This window comes from Adelges cooleyi, unplaced genomic scaffold (genome assembly GCF_023614345.1).
Source record: "Adelges cooleyi isolate 19-005CV unplaced genomic scaffold, UGA_ACOO_1.1 ACOO_flye_CR_arks_rails_tigmint_CR_PRNA_2, whole genome shotgun sequence".
Taxonomy (NCBI): Eukaryota; Metazoa; Arthropoda; class Insecta; order Hemiptera; family Adelgidae; genus Adelges; species Adelges cooleyi.
Window position 1 is genome coordinate 11,279,520 of NW_026095860.1, and position 20,427 is coordinate 11,299,946.

General features: G+C 27.3%; 2 protein-coding genes across 2 annotated transcripts; one reads left to right on the forward strand and one right to left on the reverse strand.

The window, feature by feature from the left end:
- Positions 1–33: 33 nt before the first annotated feature.
- LOC126833226 (protein CREBRF homolog) lies at positions 34–6,884 on the forward strand. Its single transcript, XM_050564424.1, is given in 10 exon segments — positions 34–541; positions 2,317–2,726; positions 3,347–3,875; positions 3,937–4,038; positions 4,105–4,312; positions 4,407–4,583; positions 5,299–5,372; positions 5,472–5,597; positions 6,237–6,290; positions 6,293–6,884. Coding segments are annotated over 9 exon segments (1,599 nt in total). The 5' UTR covers positions 34–541; positions 2,317–2,429; the 3' UTR covers positions 6,325–6,884.
- An 8,399-nt stretch (positions 6,885–15,283) lies between these two features.
- On the reverse strand, positions 15,284–20,206 carry LOC126833250 (uncharacterized). The gene is made up of 4 exons (XM_050564464.1): positions 19,980–20,206; positions 19,635–19,826; positions 19,288–19,547; positions 15,284–15,979 (listed from the first exon to the last, which is right to left on the reverse strand). The coding sequence occupies exons 2-4, from the start codon at positions 19,706–19,708 to the stop codon at positions 15,471–15,473; spliced, it is 843 nt and encodes a 280-aa protein (XP_050420421.1). The 5' UTR covers positions 19,709–19,826; positions 19,980–20,206; the 3' UTR covers positions 15,284–15,470.
- Between the last annotated feature and the right edge of the window lie 221 nt (positions 20,207–20,427).

Here is a 20,427-nt window from a genome sequence, read left to right on the forward strand (position 1 = left end):
CCATCGATCGTGTTTTCGTCATGTGACCTTTGATTTCATTTGCCTAAAAAAACCAATATGTTTATTATTATAAATAGTTTTTAAGTGCTTGTTATTATTTTTGCTTTCGACTCACGGCCAATGTGGCGCGCTAGTGTAGTGTGATGTAAACACTGGCCAGTTGGTTTTCGCACAAACTTTTTAGTACGGGTTAACTTTAAATTGTCGTCGCGTCGTATTGTTTTCATTCGAATTGGACCAACAAGTGGGTATACCCGATGTTATTTGTCTGTGTTTATAATATGTAATTTAAGTGTGTTGTTAACGTTAAGTTTCGACTAAACAACAAAAAAAAAAATTAACATCGAAATCGATTACGGATTCCGCGGGGGCCACCTGCTCGTTATTGAAAGTCATGGCCGCGCGTGTTTCTTTGTCATCGACCCATCGTTATGTTATTCGACTTTGCCTACAGCCAGAAGATCTGCTCGTGCCATAATTGTTTTTTTTTGCAATTCGCGTGATACCGCTAGGTTTGAAGGAATCGTCTTATTAGCGAAAGGTAAATAAACAAAAGCGTTCATAATCATTTACCATCCTCGTGGCCCCTTATCGTTATCATGTGTCCTTGATAACCCTTGGGCCATAAAAATAAAATTGCTTTGTATTCAATGAGCCTATTTATGTTAAGATAGCCTTTCGACTCGTTTACAGTTATATCGATGTGTATAATGACCACGATACGAGTTGATCCGATAAAATATTCAAACAAAACTTGTTGCACTGAACCATGCGAGTTATGCAAATTTTTTTCATTTACCGTAGTCTAACGAAAAAATATTGGTAGGGATTTTTATTGGATCAATCTGTACGCGCTTGTACATACTTTGTTTGCTAAATTTGATCGTAATATTCAATAATTAATTAGATTTTGGATAATAATATTATTATTTGAAATATATATAAATTCTCAGTTGACATTTTATTAGTATATTATTATATCATATCATAGTAATATTGTGTTATTATTTTGATTAAATTTATAAACAGCTGATAAGTTTTAACAACAAAGTGTTCGAAAATATATTATTCTTTGTTGTCCACATAAAGGTATGCAAAACTGAGCTATGTTGTTGTATTGCTGAATAAATCAACGCTCACTTTCAAGTATTTCATTTGCTAATCAAATATTTTAAATAAAATGCACATTTCTGACTTCATAAACAATTTTTAAAATATTAATTATCATATCGAATCACGTTTAATTATGTTTATCTTCATTCTAATTTGCAAAAACTCTTATTGATATCATTAAATAAGTTATTTATAAGAAATAATTTATTTATAATTCTTCTAATTTTAAATCATAAAACTACTTAAAATGTATAAAAAATAATATATCATACTATGCTTTTTTATGAAATTTTAATTTTTATAGATAGATAATTATATTTATTGATGTAATTGTAATGTTGTTACACATAACACATAACGTATAATTTTATTGACCTGATAATAATACAATATTTTATTTTTAATAAAATATGTCAGTATAATAATGTGCAATAAAGAGTTTTTTTAAAAATATGACATTACCTCCAAAATGTCATTTTCTTTAAATTTAGTAACTGGTGTTTTTGCTCTAAAACCATCACAGAACAAGTAAAACATTCTGTGTAGTCATGTTTTCACAGAATAAAACCAGGTTTATAATGTTCTCTAAATAAATATGTATGTGTTTTATTAACTTAAAACAAATCTACTGAAAAAGTTGGCTGGTCGATAAAAAGTTATTATAGATTATGCAATTTGGCAAGAGAAAATATACAGTGTGGAATTTTTTTTTATCTATGTGCATTATCTACTCAACCGTAATTCCCTCGCAGCTTATTATTAAAAGTAATATGTAATTTATTACTGGTTACCATTCTAGTTGAAACTATCGGATTATTTTTTACAGTTAAAATAGAACCAGTTAGGCCAGTGTACAAAAATTGTATAATATTGAAATTTAAACAAGAAAAAGGTGATATTGCTTTTTTTTTATAAAATGAATGGTTTCCTTTAAGTTGATCACTCTGTATACATTTTTAAGTTAAGTTCTGGTCAAAATGTATATCATTATAAAAAATTTAACTAGAAAAACTTCAAACATTTTTTTATTTGTATTAATACATTTTTTTACTGTCTAATTGTTGAACCAAATATTTTTTATTAATAAAGGTTATTAAAAAAAAAATTAATTAATTGAAAACATATTATATATAATTACAAAATTCTTATCATGACAAATTTTAGATTTTAATAATATCATTTTTAAAAACATTTATTTTTCAGATTGATGTTAAAAATTGAGTTTTATTCAGAAATTACACATTTACTCTTATTACACATTAACTTATAAAGAGTAGTTATCTTGTCTGTGTAAAAAAAGAAATTACAGTGTAAAAATGAATAATAAAGATTATACAAATTTATTTGGTACTATGGAAACTAAACGAGTATTAAAAGCTGATTATCCAACTGAAAGCTCATCGTTAGGAGTACCAATACCAATAAGAAAAAATGGTGATCTAAGTACATTACAAGATTATGGATTTGAATTATTTGATACGTCTAACGCTCTTATTCAAGATCCTATGGTAGTCGGTAATGCGGATCAACATTTTTTCACAGCCAATGATACTGGATGGATTGGAAAATCTGATGACATGTCGTTTATAAAAATGGATGAAGATATTTTTCAAGTAAGCATATTAACTTAAACTGCTTAACTTTTGTTAATTAACTAAGAATTTTTTAAAACAAAATAAATACACTTAATCCATTTGAAATAAAATATCATTGTTACAATCAGGGCTTTAAACCCAAATGGAACTTCACCCATATAAACTCCAAAAACCTATACCACTATAACCTAAACTCTTCTTTCTTAATAAAACCTTACCAATATATATATATATATTTCAGTTAACCAAAACCAAAATATCTTAAATTTTTGAAAGAACGAAACCCATATGTAGGTGTTTTTATAACCTAGTTGACTTCTTCTACAATATAATTTGGCATCTATATATTGATAAATGGGACAAGTATTAATTTTATCACTAGGTTACACATTTTATATTGGGATGGTTTATCACTTGGTTAAAATGACCCTAACACTTCTTTGTCAGTTATTATTCTACAATTAACTTTAATCAAATTGTTTTGTTTTAACATTTTTTTTATTCACTAGTTAGTTGACCTGAGATATTATTGTATTGAACATATGATTTTTCTTCTACTTTTTTTTGGTGTACATTTTTGTTGATGCAAAATGTTTTTTGAATACGGAAATTTAACAGTTACTGATTTACTTATGCAGGTAGACCAATCTGATTTATTACAAGGACCGACATTAGCCGAGTTAAATGCCAACGGTGGTGAATCGTTATTAGAAGATCTCAATTTCGACGATTTACTGCTACCACCAGATTCGGTTAAATCAGAAATCTCAGATACCGTTCCACTAATGAACTCTTATATAGTCGATCACGTAGTGAATACCAGTCCTATCAATCGACCAAGCTCTTCAAAATCTGGCTTCCAACTTTCACCTAATAGTTGCAGTTCACGTTCATCACTTTCTCCAGGACCCACAACATCGATAACACTACAAGAGTTATTAAAAAAAGAAACAAAACCACAAACTTGTTTGTCTCCTCCCACCTTTGGAACAAGTGTTCCAGGATCGTCGGGGTATCTTTTACCTAACCGGTCAAGAACAAGTCTATCTTCTTCAGCCCCTACACATCTCGGTCTTGAGCAAATATGGCAGCGCAGAGAGCCTAGACAACATTTATTATCCACTGGATCATTAGTTGAAGCAGGATCGACGTCTTCACTTTCTACAGGTTTAATCTTTATTATAAAAAAAAATTGTCGTTATAGCTAAATTTCCTTTTTTTTTTTTAGGAGGCGTTTTGAGCCCAGAAGCTTATGACTCTTTTCTAGATGAAGCCATAGACGACTCTGATGATGACACTGAACAGGAAGAAGATTTCTCATCCGATGGTGGTAAAAACAAAATAGTTTGTGATGATCAAATTTTTTTACTATATGATTATTGATGTCATTAATTAGATTCCGGCGGTGAAAGTGACTGTGGTGGAACATCTGCCAAATCATCTTCCCACAAAGATAGATATTTTTGGCAGTACAATGTCCAGTCAAAAGGGCCAAAAGGTCAACGGTTAGTTTTAAAGAGCAAGTTAGAAGACCCTCATTGTTTAAATGAAGTGACAGATCCTGTATTTAGTCCAAGTTGCTCAATACAAGGCATCAAACATAGGTATTTTTTTTATTTATTAAAAATAATATTGCCCTATTAAAAGTAATATTTTAAAGTAATATTGCCCTTATTGTTTTATATTTTTAATTTTCAGTGGAAAAGCCCGAAAAGGTGATGGCAATGATTTAACACCAAATCCTAAAAAGTTACAGTCCATAGGTAGAGAATTGGATAAATTGAATAGGAGTATAAATGAAATGACGCCTGTTAGTGAGTTGCCATTTAACGTTCGGCCAAACACTCGTAAAGAAAAGAACAAATTAGCATCCAGGTATGTGTGTTTAAAATAATATGTTAAACAAATAATAAATGTATAATTATTTTCAAATTACTACAATTATTTTAGAACATGGCATGTATGTGTGCAGTTATTTTTTAATCCATACGATATGAACTACGAACACATTAAAATTTTCTTTTTGTCTAAGAAACTATTTAGATATGTTTAAATTGTCAATTATAGTTATAGTTATTTATAACAATAGTTATAGTATAGTTTATATAATTATAGTTAGATGATTTTAGCGTGCAAATTCTGTTTGTTTCGTTTTCCACATTTTTATTTCATGCGAGTTTTTTTAAATATTTATGATTTTAGGCTTTAAATTTTAAAACAAAATGCTATTTATTTTTATTGATAAATTAATAGTTATTACGTAGTAGTTAAAACTTGAAGAATTATTCGGTAACTTATTTATTATTTATTAATTAATACGAGTAAAATATTTTTTGTTTCATAACATCAAAATGTTTGTATATTGGGTTCAAGTAGAAAAAATATTGCATTTTTTTTTATAAAATGTTGCTAATGTTAATAACTATTTTAGACATGTGACATCCCCTTAAACTTTCCTCTTCAAAACTAAGATATTTAGTATTGGAGCAACTACACTTATGTAAAAGAGTTAAATGCTAAAAATACTTATTTCATAAATATTCATTTATAGATAGTAAAAATTGTATTTAATCAATGTTTTTTTTTTTAGAGCTTGCCGCTTAAAGAAAAAAGCCCAACATGAAGCGAACAAAATTAAACTTTATGGTTTAGAAACCGAACACAGTGAGTTATTTTATTTTAGTTAAAGTATTATTATTATTACCAGGCACGTTATAGGTATCTAAATAAAATGTGCATTACTTAATAATATGTATATTTTAGGGCGTTTGATAAATGCTATAGCACAAGTCAAACAGTTGATAGTAGCGAGAACAACAAGTGATTCTTATCCAAAGGAAAACCAAGAATTAACTAAAGCTAGTGAAAAAATTACAAAAAATGCCACCAGTAAGTTATTAACTATTATAATAGTATATTTACTACTCAAACAACTAACCATCTACTGTTTGAAACAAATTTTTTCTTTTATTTAATAATACAATAAAATACCAATTAAGCCCACAATTATTTATCTCAATATCTTATTTACATAATAAAAAAAACCCCTATTTAATCAATATTTTATTTTTCTTAACCCATTGAACGCATTCCGTTAAATAGACTTCTGAGTAACTTTAATAAAAAGTATTCCAATTTTTTTATATTTTTTTTTTGGTTCCTTTTGAATTAACTCAGTATAAGATGAATGATTTTCTTACTGTATTGAAATTATGCTGGTAAGAAATTTTCATTTCTTTTTAACAGATATTTATATTTTTTCAAGCACATTTATGACCATAATTATATAGCTAATAGAGTTCTGAAGTTGAGAACGTCATTTGCTTTTAATTATTTTTTTAGCTAAATAAATAACAAATTAAGTATACAATTTGTAGTTTTTGGGGTTATTTCCAACATACCGAGAAAAGCTTTTTGCTTAAACTAGGAAACCGAACTTTGAATCTTGTAAAAAAGTCGCTAATTTACATTTAAGAAAATAGTGTGTTTTGCTGGACTTCCACAATCACATTTAAATACTTTTTTCAGGACTTAAAGTTGCTGGGCAGTCAACTGAGTTTGTAAACAAAGTCCTCGAAAAAACTAAATCAGGTGCACGCAGAGGTGGCCTGGATGAGATTTAGTCGCCAAAGGTCAAGTACCCCTAACCTAGTCTTTTTGTAAGTAATATATAATGTATATCGCATCTGACTATCGGTTGAGTCATTAATACGCCATTATTATTATTTCTTTTGTCTAAATTCCCTATATCTTACTCAATAATATCAATTATGTGTTTCCACATATGTTTCGATATATTTTTTTATAATATTTGATTGTTATAATGTTAATTATTATTATTTAATATTATATATTTTGTAAAAATATAAGCAAATAATTATTGTTTAATTGATTCTCCGGTTATCAGTTGAAATAGAATCTGGTTTTGTTACGAATATGTTCATTTATATTTTCTTATTTAAGTTACTAATACCTTGTTATTATGTTCCGGTTTTTATGTTTTTTTTTTATTATTAGTAGGTTGAAACTTAAGCTATATACTTTGTGGTGTATGTACATTATTATTTTAGAAAGTCATTTTACAAAAGTATTTTATCATTCAAATGACCATTGAATGCATTTTATTATTATAATAATTATAATTACGTTTATATATAAATCTAATTAATCTTGGATAGAATTTTACTAAATATATATATTTATACACATAAAAGCTAAGCTCATAATTTTACTAATAGCTTTTATTAAAGTAAAATGACGTAAATTATATACATTTGAGAGTATAATATTATTGCTAAGTTATCAATATGAAGTATATTTTTTTGGTTATATATATATATATTAAAACTACGCTTATTTTATGCTTGACAAACTATAAACTCAAAACACATTTAAGTATATTAATTAAATTTTTAATATCATACTTAATTTTGCATTTTAACACGGCTGTTTTATTAATTTAGTATTTAAAAAAATATATTGATTTTTAAGTCTAATAGTAACTATTGAGAAAAATAATAAACTTTCATTATTTTTAACTGTGATTTTTTTACTTGAATTATTAAAAGAAAATTATATATTTTTTTATGCTTCAAATGTGTTTGACATTAGTGAGGAATAAATTATTTTTATTAATTACATGTAATTTATTTGGAATTACCATTTGCCATTTTTAATATTTGCCATTTATATACGAAAATAACATTAGCATTACATTTATTTTTGAAAAAGTTTAACCACTATCGACATAAATAAAATAAAAAATACGTGTTGATTCTCGTTAATTAAGAAACTAAATTGTAAAAATATATTGATAATCATGATAATTTAATTATTGTTATCTTGAAATTATTTCGTGAGTAGATTAAAATTATTTCTCATCTCTTTTATAAAAATAAATTGCCTTAAATAATTATAATGCTCTGTTAAAACTTAATTGACAAACTTTTTAAAAAAGAATTTTGTTTTGTTATAAAAATTAAATTTATAAAATATGCAATGATCAATTTATTATATTATACCTATGTTATCATTATTTTTAAAAATCACCGTGTTTGTTCCATGTTTTTTTGGTAAACGGTTAAATCTTCAGCTAATATGTTATAATTGTTTATTTTTTTATTATTATTTATATTTTACGAATAATAATTTTTGCATAATTTTTAAGTACATATTTTTAATGAAGGTTGAAGTTACTAGATTCTGTTTAAAATATATAGTTACCTACTCAGAAAAATGTGATAAAACACAATTGCTCATTATCATACAATTCTACAATAGATAAATATAAGATAAGTGCTAGAATTAACATAAATCTCTAAATAAATATCTATTTCTCTTTTGTGCTTTGAGCAGTTCTAATTTTTTCGGTGATGAGCGCTTTACTTATTATAATGTGTAATTTCTACTTAAAAATGTTTAAAAGTTTGTTTATATATTTTATAATAACAGTTTGGAAAATGTATATTACAAAAATATTATGTAAACCGTTCATGTATTATTTATTTAGAACTGCTATTTAGTTTTACAAAACAATTTTTCAAATACGAATATGATTCAAACAATTCAACTTGATGTATATGATTTAAAAATTACAGATTAAAAAAAAAAAATGCTCATTAAAATAAGAAAAATAAAGTTCATAATAACAATTTAAAGAACTATTAAGCGAGTAGATGTAAAAGTTTGTGTAATTTTTGTGTTCAGTATGGATGTGATAAATCGGACTCTGCGAAATAAATTGTTTTTTCTGACTATTTTTTTTAGATTTTACAATAATATATTATTATATTCTTACGTATTATAACATAAATTATGGATATTTAAATTATGTCACAGTTTATATGATTGAAGTGAATATTTATTAAATCTATTTTTAATGTTATGTAGGTATTAGTTTTAAAACTGTATTTTAATTTAAGTATTTCTCTCTGTAAAAAATATAATGTGATTTTCATTTTGCAACAAGTTTTTAATTGTAATCTGTTAAGTTTATTTTTATGGCATGTATTTTATGTGAGATGATGTACTTGTTTTTTTTTTGTTATAATTTTAGTATGTGAGTAAAAAATATTATGAAAACTTGCCAATATTTTTTTTTTGACATTTTCGTATTTGATGGAAAATATATTTATATTGATTAAAGTTGGTGTTAAACAATATGCTGGTCTTGAAAGTATCCATTTTATATTGCCAAGTGGCTTAGGGCAGCAGTTATGTGGGCACACTTGGCCGTTTTGACGCTCAGACGTGAGCTCCCCAGTAACGGACTAACGACCTGACCCTGAACTTTCAAGTTTAAGAAACATCCCTGTCTTTCTTAACATTTATTTAAATAGCTAATACATTACAACCTAGCCAAGAAGGAATCGCTTGGGACTAACAAATTTTTCTCAAACACCACATTTGCAAAGCTTCAAAGGATCTTTTTTTTAGGTTTTATTAATAACCCATCTCTCTCAGCCATATAAAGCAGTGACACTACAAAAGTCTTTCTTGGCTTGCCCGATTGTTTGTTTAATTTCCTGAGTACTTCTTCCGTCTGCTTTTAATTAACTACCCAAGTATTTGAAACTGGAAACTTGGGCTATAAGTTGTTTTCCTAAATAAATATTTGTATTGTTTGTGGGTTCTCAAGCACAAAATAAAAATGTTGTTTTACTAGAGTTTATTATACGCATATAGCATTTGATATTCTGAAGGTCGTGTTCTGTTTCTGCTAATAGTACAATGTCGTCTGCAAAGCGGATCATTGAATCAGTATACCAGACACTTTGATTCCAATCCCAAGTCTGTTAAGTTTATCTTTAACCTCCTTTTTAGGTACTTCTTTCTATGTAGCAAATGAATAATAATGTTAATTATATTGTTGTTTTGATATCTTTGTAGACATCTGATGTCATAGACTATAATAACACCGTTTGATGAATAATTATTTACCTAAGCGATGCGATGTAAGTTCATGAATAATTTATAAAAAATAGTATTCTATAAAATAATTAACATATTATTGTTGGCTGTAGAACATCCGGAGATCTATAATAGTTTATGTGAATACGTTTAAAAACTTAATGCTTCAGTAATTATTGCTTTAAATATCTGATCTCAGTTTTTTTTAGCCCAATAAATATCTTATTAATAATCAATCAGCTTCTGTAATAACAGCAAACATACACTACTTTGTTTACTAAATATGCGCTGTAGAATTTTTTTTTTTTTTTAATTAGTATTCCTACTTAATACATTTGGGCGAATAATATTTATTTTTGCGCAGTTGATGAGTATGTAATACCCCAAAAAAAAGTCTCTTCTTTTGTGCAAACCCTTAAAATAGGTAAGCGTTGCACAATTTACAGTGTGTCGAAATCCAAATCGACAGTCCTGTGAACGTTAATGTTTAAGATTAAAGTTCAATTTATTATAGCTTGCTGCTTGTGTACTACGTCATTATATAGACTTTGCGTTCAAACATAACTGTAAACCGGTTAGTTAACAATAGCATATTTATGAATAATGATGCAACGATTGGGTGAGATTATTACCTAGAAAAAGGATCAAAGAACACACATCATGCGGTTGATTTGAATAAAAAACACCGAAGCTAATTTAAAGGTATTCATATGTTACAGCCTATTGTTGTTAGTTGTTTTTGGAAGTGTATCCTAACAATATACTTTAATTTATTTTTCTTTTCGATTAACCACATCCTTGATTGCCGACATATTTTTACAACCACCTAAATCATACAATATAAGTAATGATCTATAGTTACTGGGCTCTTAAAAATCTACTTATAACATATTTAAACATATCAAATCAAATGCATATGGGTCGTTATACATGTATGATGTGGCTACACCTGCTTATTTTTTTTTATCGAAAACAACTTATTCTAATTTTAACCGTATTCTAAATCGCGTGATCCGACAATTTACATAATATTGTATAGATTATATACAATATTATAGATGTTTCATCACTTGCTTAATGTGTCGATCAAAGTACATTTTTTTAATTTTAATGTTAGTGTAAAAATCATTGAAAATCTTTAAAATTTGCAATTTTGCACATAGATATTAATTAACTAGAAATCATTTTAAAATTTTCCTATGATCGATACCTTGTAAATGGTATGAAGAATCTAAATTTGTTTTCAAAACTTAAATCGGAATATTTTTAAAACCGTATTGTTCGAAGTAGACACATGTTTTTGTACACAAACAGAAAATAGTTATTAAGTTAAAAAAATATATGAAATATTAAAAGAGTTATCTCTTTCCTGTATTAGTAAATATATATTTACGAATGTTCGCTTAACGTTAAATTTCAGTCAAAATTGCTAGTATAGAGGCCCCTTAAAGCGGTTTCCTTGTAAGCTATTTCTTATTGGTAGAGGAGTATGTTTGAGTATTTATAATTAAAAACTCGAAAGGATATGACGTTTTTTTGTTTATATAAAATATTAAGTATAGATATCGAAAAAATTAAAACGCTATCCCAAAGAAAAAACTGTCCCTTGACGAATAGGATGAAAGTAAATCGGTATTAATTGGTCTATGAGTCTACGAGACACTTTATTCCTACAAGAAAACAATTTAGACCTAAAAGCCTCACAAAATTACGCCTTTTTAGAATAATCGCATTTTAGTTTTGTAAATATTTAAACTCATCGACTTTTATCCCACGATATTGAGGAATTCGAATTTTGAATAACTGTTTCGTTTACTTAAAAACCCAATAATGAGAAGGTCTACAAATTTGAGAAATTCAAATAGGATTTAAACACAATTTTAATTGAAATATCAAAAATCTACTCTCAGTATTACCTAGTAAAAAGGCCAATAAACTCAAATATTTTTACAGAACTGAAATAAACCATCCTAAGTAGAAGTAATTTTGTCAGGCTTTTAGGTCTAAAACGTCAAAAAACCAATCGCTTTCAATGCCCTTAGGGGCCTTTACGCTAGCAATTTTTATCTTAACGGCGCATTGTATAGGCAATTTGTCATAAAAATTTCACATTTAAGCTAAATTTGTAAGTACTCATAATACATTAACACAACAAATAATTATATTTAAGTCGATATTTAATTTATTTCACACATTTTTATTTGATAGTTTATTATTTGTATAAATAATACATTAAGTAACATAGCTCCAAACAATCTAGTAAGTCCTTACCTACTAAAGACAATTGCTTACGCACAGCTGTAGATTGAGGTAATGGAACTTGGAAGCAGATACTATTTGTATTATTATTATACACTGTGTTTTTTTTTTAATTTAATACATATTAGGTAAAACTTGAAAGAGAAACTGAAAAGGTATTGATTTTACAATACCTAGTTAATTTTTTAAAATTTAAATGCAGATTTGTGAGGGATTTACTAGGGATACCAAGGTACCTAATAACTTATTAACATTATATTTAAGTACGTTGTTGAATTCTTTTCAAATTTAGTATTTAAGAATCACTATTCAGGAGTCAGGAGGCTTAAGTATGTTCAATGTTTTATAATTTTAGCCGTTAGGCTTTAAGTAGACTGTAACTTTTTTATTTAAGTTTCACTCAAATCGGTTTTTATTGTTGAAATTTACAAAAAAAAGTATGTAAAACAATATTTATAATTTATTATATAATACCTAATGATAATTTACCAAAATTAAACTGTCTCTTTCTATCTATATATCTCAAATTTGAAGTATGAACTCTCTAACCCAATTTCAAAGTCGGACTGTAACGAGGTAAAGTTTTCCATAATATATACTCGCGTATAATATATATGTGTGTTTTCTGTTTTTATTTGGTTCTACAACTCAATACAAAACACTTGAAATAAGTGTTACAGTAGCAACTAGCAGTTAACTAATTACCTAATTAGCACCCACTAAGTAAATAATTTGAAAACATGATTGTTATTTTAAGAGGGTTAATATTTTTTTAACTACTACAACTAGGTATTCTAAAATTGTAAATAATATGTAATATATTATAATATACACCACTCAACGAATATTATTATAAAACCTTTCAAAAGGTATGATAAAATTAAGCTGTTAAAAATTATTTATTGGTGAGGTTACCTACTGTGTCTTACAGTACTATTCAAAAATGTTTATATAATATTATAGTAGATACTGTATTAATATAAGTTCACGTGATCGTTAACTAGAGTACATATTAAACACCCATAGTAAGGTTACCTTACCTATAAAAACAAAAAAACCAGTTGAATGATATAAATATTATTACATGTTGGGTATTTAGCATCGATTACATTTATTGACCACGTGGTATTTTTTATGGATCATCATAAGTTGCGTACTCAACTATTTATGTTTGATCAATTATCATAATTTGGATGCATGAACGATTAATAAAAATAATTATATTATGATGATATAATAGTTGATGTTATCATGTATAGCGTCAGTAATTATTTAGTGTACTGTGTACCTCTTTCTATAAATATTATTTTTATTTCCACGAATACCACCTTATAGCAGTGATCATTTGTAGGCAAAATTATACTTTAAATAAGCATAGGTATTATAAATAATAACAATAATATTATGAAATTTGCTTGAGATTATCTTTTACAAATAAATTAGTTGTAATTATGAAAAACTCGAGTAGGTATGTGTCGTGCGTCATACAGCTACATACTTCAGTCAAGCAATAAAATAGTAAATATATGTTTTCTTTAAAAGACAATCATCGATTTCGTTAAATGTTTTAGCATTATGTTCAAAATAAGTTTGAATATTTATATAAATTATTATACATTACAAATAACAGTTATTATTAGAAAAGGGTAGAAGCAGATTTCTCATAAATCGTTTTCTGTTAAAATATTGGTAACGATCAGTTCATACTTCAGTCTTTATTTAAGAGGTAATTGCCCTATTACCCAACTGATACGGTTATTATGCAAACACAGGCGCACTATACATACTCGGTACATAAGCTCATCAGAATAATGACAATCGTGTAGACTAAAAATAAAAAAGCAAGCTACATTTTATTGTGTAAGGTTATTGCGGGTTTGTTGATTAAATTATGGTTAATAATTAAACGTATCTTTTATTGTTAAAAATGTACCAGTCTTTATTACAGCTAAATAAAAAATGTCAGTTGCAGTCAATCGCCCTTCCCTACTCGTCTGTTGGCAAAAACCATTTTCAAAAATTGTTTAATATTATAAACATAATATTTTATAATCATTATTTTGGCTGAATCGTAATGCCTATACCGTTTACAAAATGTTGTTTAAACATTTTATTAATATTGAAAAAAAAAATTGTAATAATATTCAATTTTTTTTTGCCAATTAAGCTGTAGCTTCAAGTTCTAATAAATCAAAAAGTATTTATTCAAAATTTGCCATCGGCCAGGGATTATTGTTGTAATATGTAATTTGCATACCTATGTGTGTATATTGTATAGTTTACTTTAATTTTATTTTTACAAGTTATCCTCAAAAATATTTTATTTTATATATTATAATACAATAATGCTGTTGTAAATGAAACTTTTAAAACTAAAATAATTATTTTATTATATAGACAATATAATATTGAATTGTGAAATTCTGAAGACCTGTATTTGTTTTGTTTATACTGTAGTCTCGTTTTTTGGCATATTAGCTTAAAACAAGCACACAGTGTTTAATGTTTAAGAAAAAATTTGTAGGACGACTTTATATATAATAAATTATATTTACCATTATAAAGTGTAAAAATAGAAGAAAAAAAAATAACTGTACCTACATGCATGTACTATACTAATATTTATCGCTAATCAATGTTTTTAATCAGAAAATGTTTGTTTTGTTGAATAAAACAAACATTTATAATATAATCTCATAAAAATTATATCGCAGAGCCGAGCTGATTAGGTATAAGTAAAATATATGACAACTTGTATCTAGATTTTAGAGTACATGTAGGTAATTAATAATTAATTCTAGAGTCATGGCCAGGGTGACGACTGTAAGCGTAAACAACTTCTTGAATAATATTCCTATTAATGTTACACAATAATTTAAAATTTGTTGTTAATTGGTTTAATTGCCGATATAATTGTGGTGATTTTAACCTCTTAAGAGTGAGTTATCTTATAGGTTTATTTTTACACATGAAACATAATTTAATCAATTTATTTAGTCTACGTCGATAGAGATGAAAAATCTTCAACATTTTCATGAAGTATGTATATATATTAAAATAAAGTATAAACAAATGTGTGTTACATAAAACACTTACATTTGTTTGTTTATATTAAATAGTGTACATTTTTCACACACTATTTATTAAAATGTACAATTATATAATATAATAACTTAATCTATATTATAGGGCGTCATGATTTTTAAAAAAATAGTTTCTATTTATAGATACAGTAAGTCCAAAAAAACACTGTATACTTATTATGATGCAGTTTTAATATCTTGCATATTATTATAATAAGAATGTAACATTACAGTATTATTAATGGTTGTTTTTAGGCAAAAACTCTAAAGTAAATCAATTATGTGATTTGTACACGATAAATAAAAAAAAAGTTTTGCCATCAATTACAAATACTTAACTGTATTTACTTTATAAAATTATCTTAAAAATAACAATATAAATAAAAATATAATTACAGGTACAGGATTGTGGAGATTTTTAAGAAAATAGGGAATCCATTTAAAATTAAAAAAAAAATATTTTCAGAGCGCAGAACAATTATAAAAGTGAATTTAAATTAAACCTTAATTTTTACATCGATGTAGGAGACCAAAAGTTCATTTCCCTAAGTTCAGTTGGTTTAGGTTTCACACACAAATTACTTGAAGACGATGGCTTAGGTAGACGTTTGTAATCTTTTTCTATCAATTCTTCTTGTGATTCGGCCCTGTGTGAAAATAAATTTGATAGTATCCATGAAGACCCATGTTTGTCTCCAGACTCTTCTTGAAATGGTGCAGTGAAATATGGGTTTTTGCGAGGAGAATGTGGTGATCCTGGAGGGGTACACATTGGACTTGCTGGAAGGGATTTGCTGTTGCGTCGTTTTGCTAAAGAAGATGGTGGCGGTCCCGAGACAAGTATATTTTGAGGGCCTGAGGCACGTCCTTTGTACATCCGTCGACCAGATACCATTTGGTGTGCCATAGCTACAATGGATTTACCACATTCAGCTGCACCGCTTTTAAAACCATCATCTACGCCTAATGATTTTGGTGGATCACCTACCTTGCTGCCCAAACTTACGGCAGCGACCTCATCTGTAATGAAAATAAATTATACGTTAAACAAATAAACAATGACTATTAACAATAACTAAAACTGTGTAGATGATTTTAAAAGTGAAAAAAAAAATTGTTTACAAGTTGACAGATGAATTACTGGATAAAGTATATTAATATGTACTAAGTATACCATTTCTGATATTATACTATAATAATATCCTTAAAACCTCAATCAGCATAACTAGTAAGTATAGTCAATTCGAGTTCCAACTTTTTAATCTCATACTGAAACTAATACGCTAAACTAGTTTCTCTATTATAAATTATAATACAATAATAATTTGTTCAGTGGCGTAAATCATTGGTCAACATTTTCGGTATTTCTAAACCGGTATGAATTGTTGTATTGTTATACTCCACATTGTTTTATACGTATTCCTAACTCAATAACTGTATTTTATACATAGTTAATTGCCCCCTTCAACAGCGGATACCCAATACCCCAAGTAAATTTTTATAGAAGATACATACTACATAATATTACTAGCTATGCTTACATTTTTCATAACGCTTTCTGGCCACTGACATTAAACGCGTTTTAAAAATATTGCATTGTTAGAAATAATCTATTAATTTTGGTAATCAATTTTTACGAATCATAGACATTTACAATGTGGATTAATACCATAAATGTTTTACATAAAAAATATATTATTACTAGTAGTAGTGTACTATATTACCATCGAGCGTTAATTGTTTAATATTATACAGAATATACCCAAAGTACAATAAGCTAAATTCAGTCGCGCATAGACATGGAACACCCGAGTACACCTACGTCATAGAACTCTGTCCTAAATATATTACGTAGGTACTATAGGTATCCACACGAGTATCTGAGGTGATATATATGTTTTGGCATACATTTTATGACTAACAACACATGTATGGCCTTGTTTGACAATTATTATTATTATTTTATACTATGGTTATTCAGCAAAACGCATCAGTCGTCCTATTACTACTTTTCTTAATTTTTTTTTTTTTTTTACAACAATATAGTACTATGGGAGGACGTCCCGAGATACGTCATTGTTTCAATTAATATAGACGTAGTAAAACGGAGCTATTTAAATACTCAGCCGAACATGAAATTCGTTTTCATACACTAGACCACAGACCGTATTATATAATACACAGTGAGACTTCTAATATGACGACAATGAATGAATACATTGTGATAGGTAATTTTTAAAAGTGTATTGTAAGATATATTATATTATATAGACATCATCAGCGAATAGGGTTTAAACCACTTTAATTGGGCAATTCGCGAGAGTAAGTCGTGATCAAAAAGGAAGGAAACGAAATAGACAATTTGTGGGCGAGTTTATATATTAATATAAATAAAACTGACCTTGGTAATGACCGAACTCGAACGATAGCCGAGCTCATAGACATGCATATTATTCGTGAAACTATATTATAGTAATAGCTCGGTAAGCCGTAGGGGAATAACCAATATAAAAATAGCATTTAGTATGGGAAATCCCAGAAATCATACAATATTCAGTTTTTAATTAAAATTCTGGCATGCGTTTTACCTTCGAGAGAACGTCACCCTATTTATAAATAATCTTGCTATTGAACATTTTAATAGGTAATAACTAATTAAGATTCTTATCTTCTACTAATTACAATTTAACTGTATTGTATTGTCGGTAGAATATTCGAAGCTAATTTAAAACTTAACCCAAGTCTAATCTTTTAAGTTGTGTTAGAAAAAACAGTGAATTAGGTGTTTTTTATATTCTGTTACAATTGTCAATAGTGCCAGTCGCCAGACACATGTACCCCGTGCGACTATCTGTGTAACTTTTTGCTCCCATGTTAAATTAGATAAGGTTTAATGAAATTTTTTTTTTTTATAATTAATTATATAACTGAAGAGTTATTTTGTTCGGTTTTAAAATGTTTTCACTATATACATAGTAGCTACAGTTTTTAAAAATTATGATTTCATTGTACAATATAATAGATTTTATTTAATATAAATTGACTGGTGTTTTAAGGCATACATTTTAAAATAAAAAAATAATTTTTAAAAATAAATTTAATGATTTAGAATAAAAAATGCTGGGGTACAATATTGTGTCCCGCGCAAAACTGACGTCACAAAATTTCACACAACTAACGGAGGGTTAAAAAAACCCTCAACGCCTACTTAGTTGTTGTAACTAATTGACAGTTTATTAACAAAGTTACGAAAATCATAAAAACAGCATTTATGATGTTTATTCGATTTACTATTATAATTTCTTCTAATTTTTTAATAAATTCTTTCCGCAAAAAATTTCTGATCAATAGCAGTTACAAGAGTATTTTGATACACTTGTGCAAAATAGGATCTCACATCTAGATTTTTAACTATTAAAAAACTAATGTACTACAATATAAATATCAAGCGGACATGGGGGATGTCATGTTTCTTTACAAAAATGATACTAAATATATAACTTCTGGTTTTTGCAGTTGATTCCTTATTAAAATGCAACAAAACTAACAGTCTGATTTCTGATAAACTAATTAATTTAATTAGAAAATAAATAAAACGAGTTAGTATAAAATAAATCACATTTTACAAAGCTCTTTCACATATAATCTTCTAAAAATATTAATTGAAAATAATAAACTTATATACATCTATCACCACACAGTTTGTGTGAAAAAATTACTGAGATGTTAGCGATTGAAAACGTTTTATTGGTCTTTTTCCTTATACAGAAAATATTTACTAAAAATAATTAAAAACAAATCGATACGTGCAAAATGCAAACTAATATCATAATTACCCAACTATACATAATAACCATAATTATCTTTAAGTGTGGTATGCTACATGATATAAAGGTAATATTTTAGTTTAGCAAGCGTACACAAACAAGAAAAATAAAAATTGATTATGTTCTTCAAATTTGTATAGTAAAATTATACAATTTAAAATGAGACACTAAATTTCTAGGAAATTAATCAATAACAGTTAGTACTTTTTCTTATTAAAAACAGGGAGTAAATACATTTAAGTTAAAGAATGCAACTGTTTCTTGGCCAGTCAGCGCCAGATTATTTTAAACAAATTAACATAACAATAAACACTGTCATAGAACAATTTATGTCAAATTTTGACCCTTAAATCTTATAAGTAACAGGTATACGTTTATTTGTAAATGATTTTTAAATTGTTAATTGACTCGCTAATTTAAGAAATATCAAATAATATATTTTCTATTATTGTATAGAATAATAGTTATTATTTGTTAACTTAATAATGTTAATTAGCTTACCAGCACATGCATTTGTGATGAAACGTTGGCAAGCTAAAGGATGTCCTTTGTATTCAGCAGATTCAGTTACTATTAAAGCTGGAGGCATATTACTGAAATGTTTAGCACTTTTTTCTGATAAATTTTCATTAGCCGATTTGCTTTTGCTGATTAGAGAGTCTGCATGTTTTTCATTAACCGTGTCTGTTTTTAAATAACGTACTAAAAAGAAACTGTCATCTGAAGTCTGTGGTGAAAATGTTGACTGATCCATGTCGTATCTATAAACCAAAGCATATAAACAACAGATGGTACATTTTTAGTTGAATTAATTGGGTTTTTATTTAGGTATATCAATTATAACACACCTGTCATTTGTTCTTGATTTCATCCATTGTGGAATAGGAAATCCTGATGAAATTGAACGATCTGTAGAACTCATTATGATAGTAAGAATTATCTGACTAGATACACAATATATATTAAATAGTAACAATTATTGTTCTTTGGAACTTAATCGTTTCTGGTTATGAATAAGCTTTAGCTATGACACAGTTAGACTGGAAAAAAAAAACATTAAAATCAACAACTTTTAAGATACAAAGCTTGAATAAAATACAAGCATTGTTATTATTTTGTATTGACCTTGATTATCATGATGGAAGAAGGCCAAAATAGAACTTTGGCTAAACGTTTCAATGTAATTCACTTACTTTATAGTTGCTATCATCAATGAAGAATTTCAAAAGATGGTTTACGGTGAGTCTCATAACTTTAACTTTGGGTTATTATGGATGTCTCGTCACAACTCAAATAAAACGTCACAGTTAGACGAAACCAACTACACTGAAATCTAAATGCGCACAACGTTGATATATAATATGTATAATGATAGGGCACACTGAAGAGAAATTAGTAGAATACCGAATAGTGCTATGAAAAATTGTGTTATCTATCGACTATCAAGAAGCGAAACTGCAGCTGCCAGGTACGTAGTACTAAGCAGTGTCACCAACTACAGCTTGCACTGCCAATATCAAGGTTGTTCGACTATAACCAACGTATGGATAACTAATTAATAATCATGTTTCCGGCGAAAGCTTGGAAGTTGAATCTAAAGGGCAAAGGCGTAAAAAAAAATTGGAAGCCATAGATTCATTA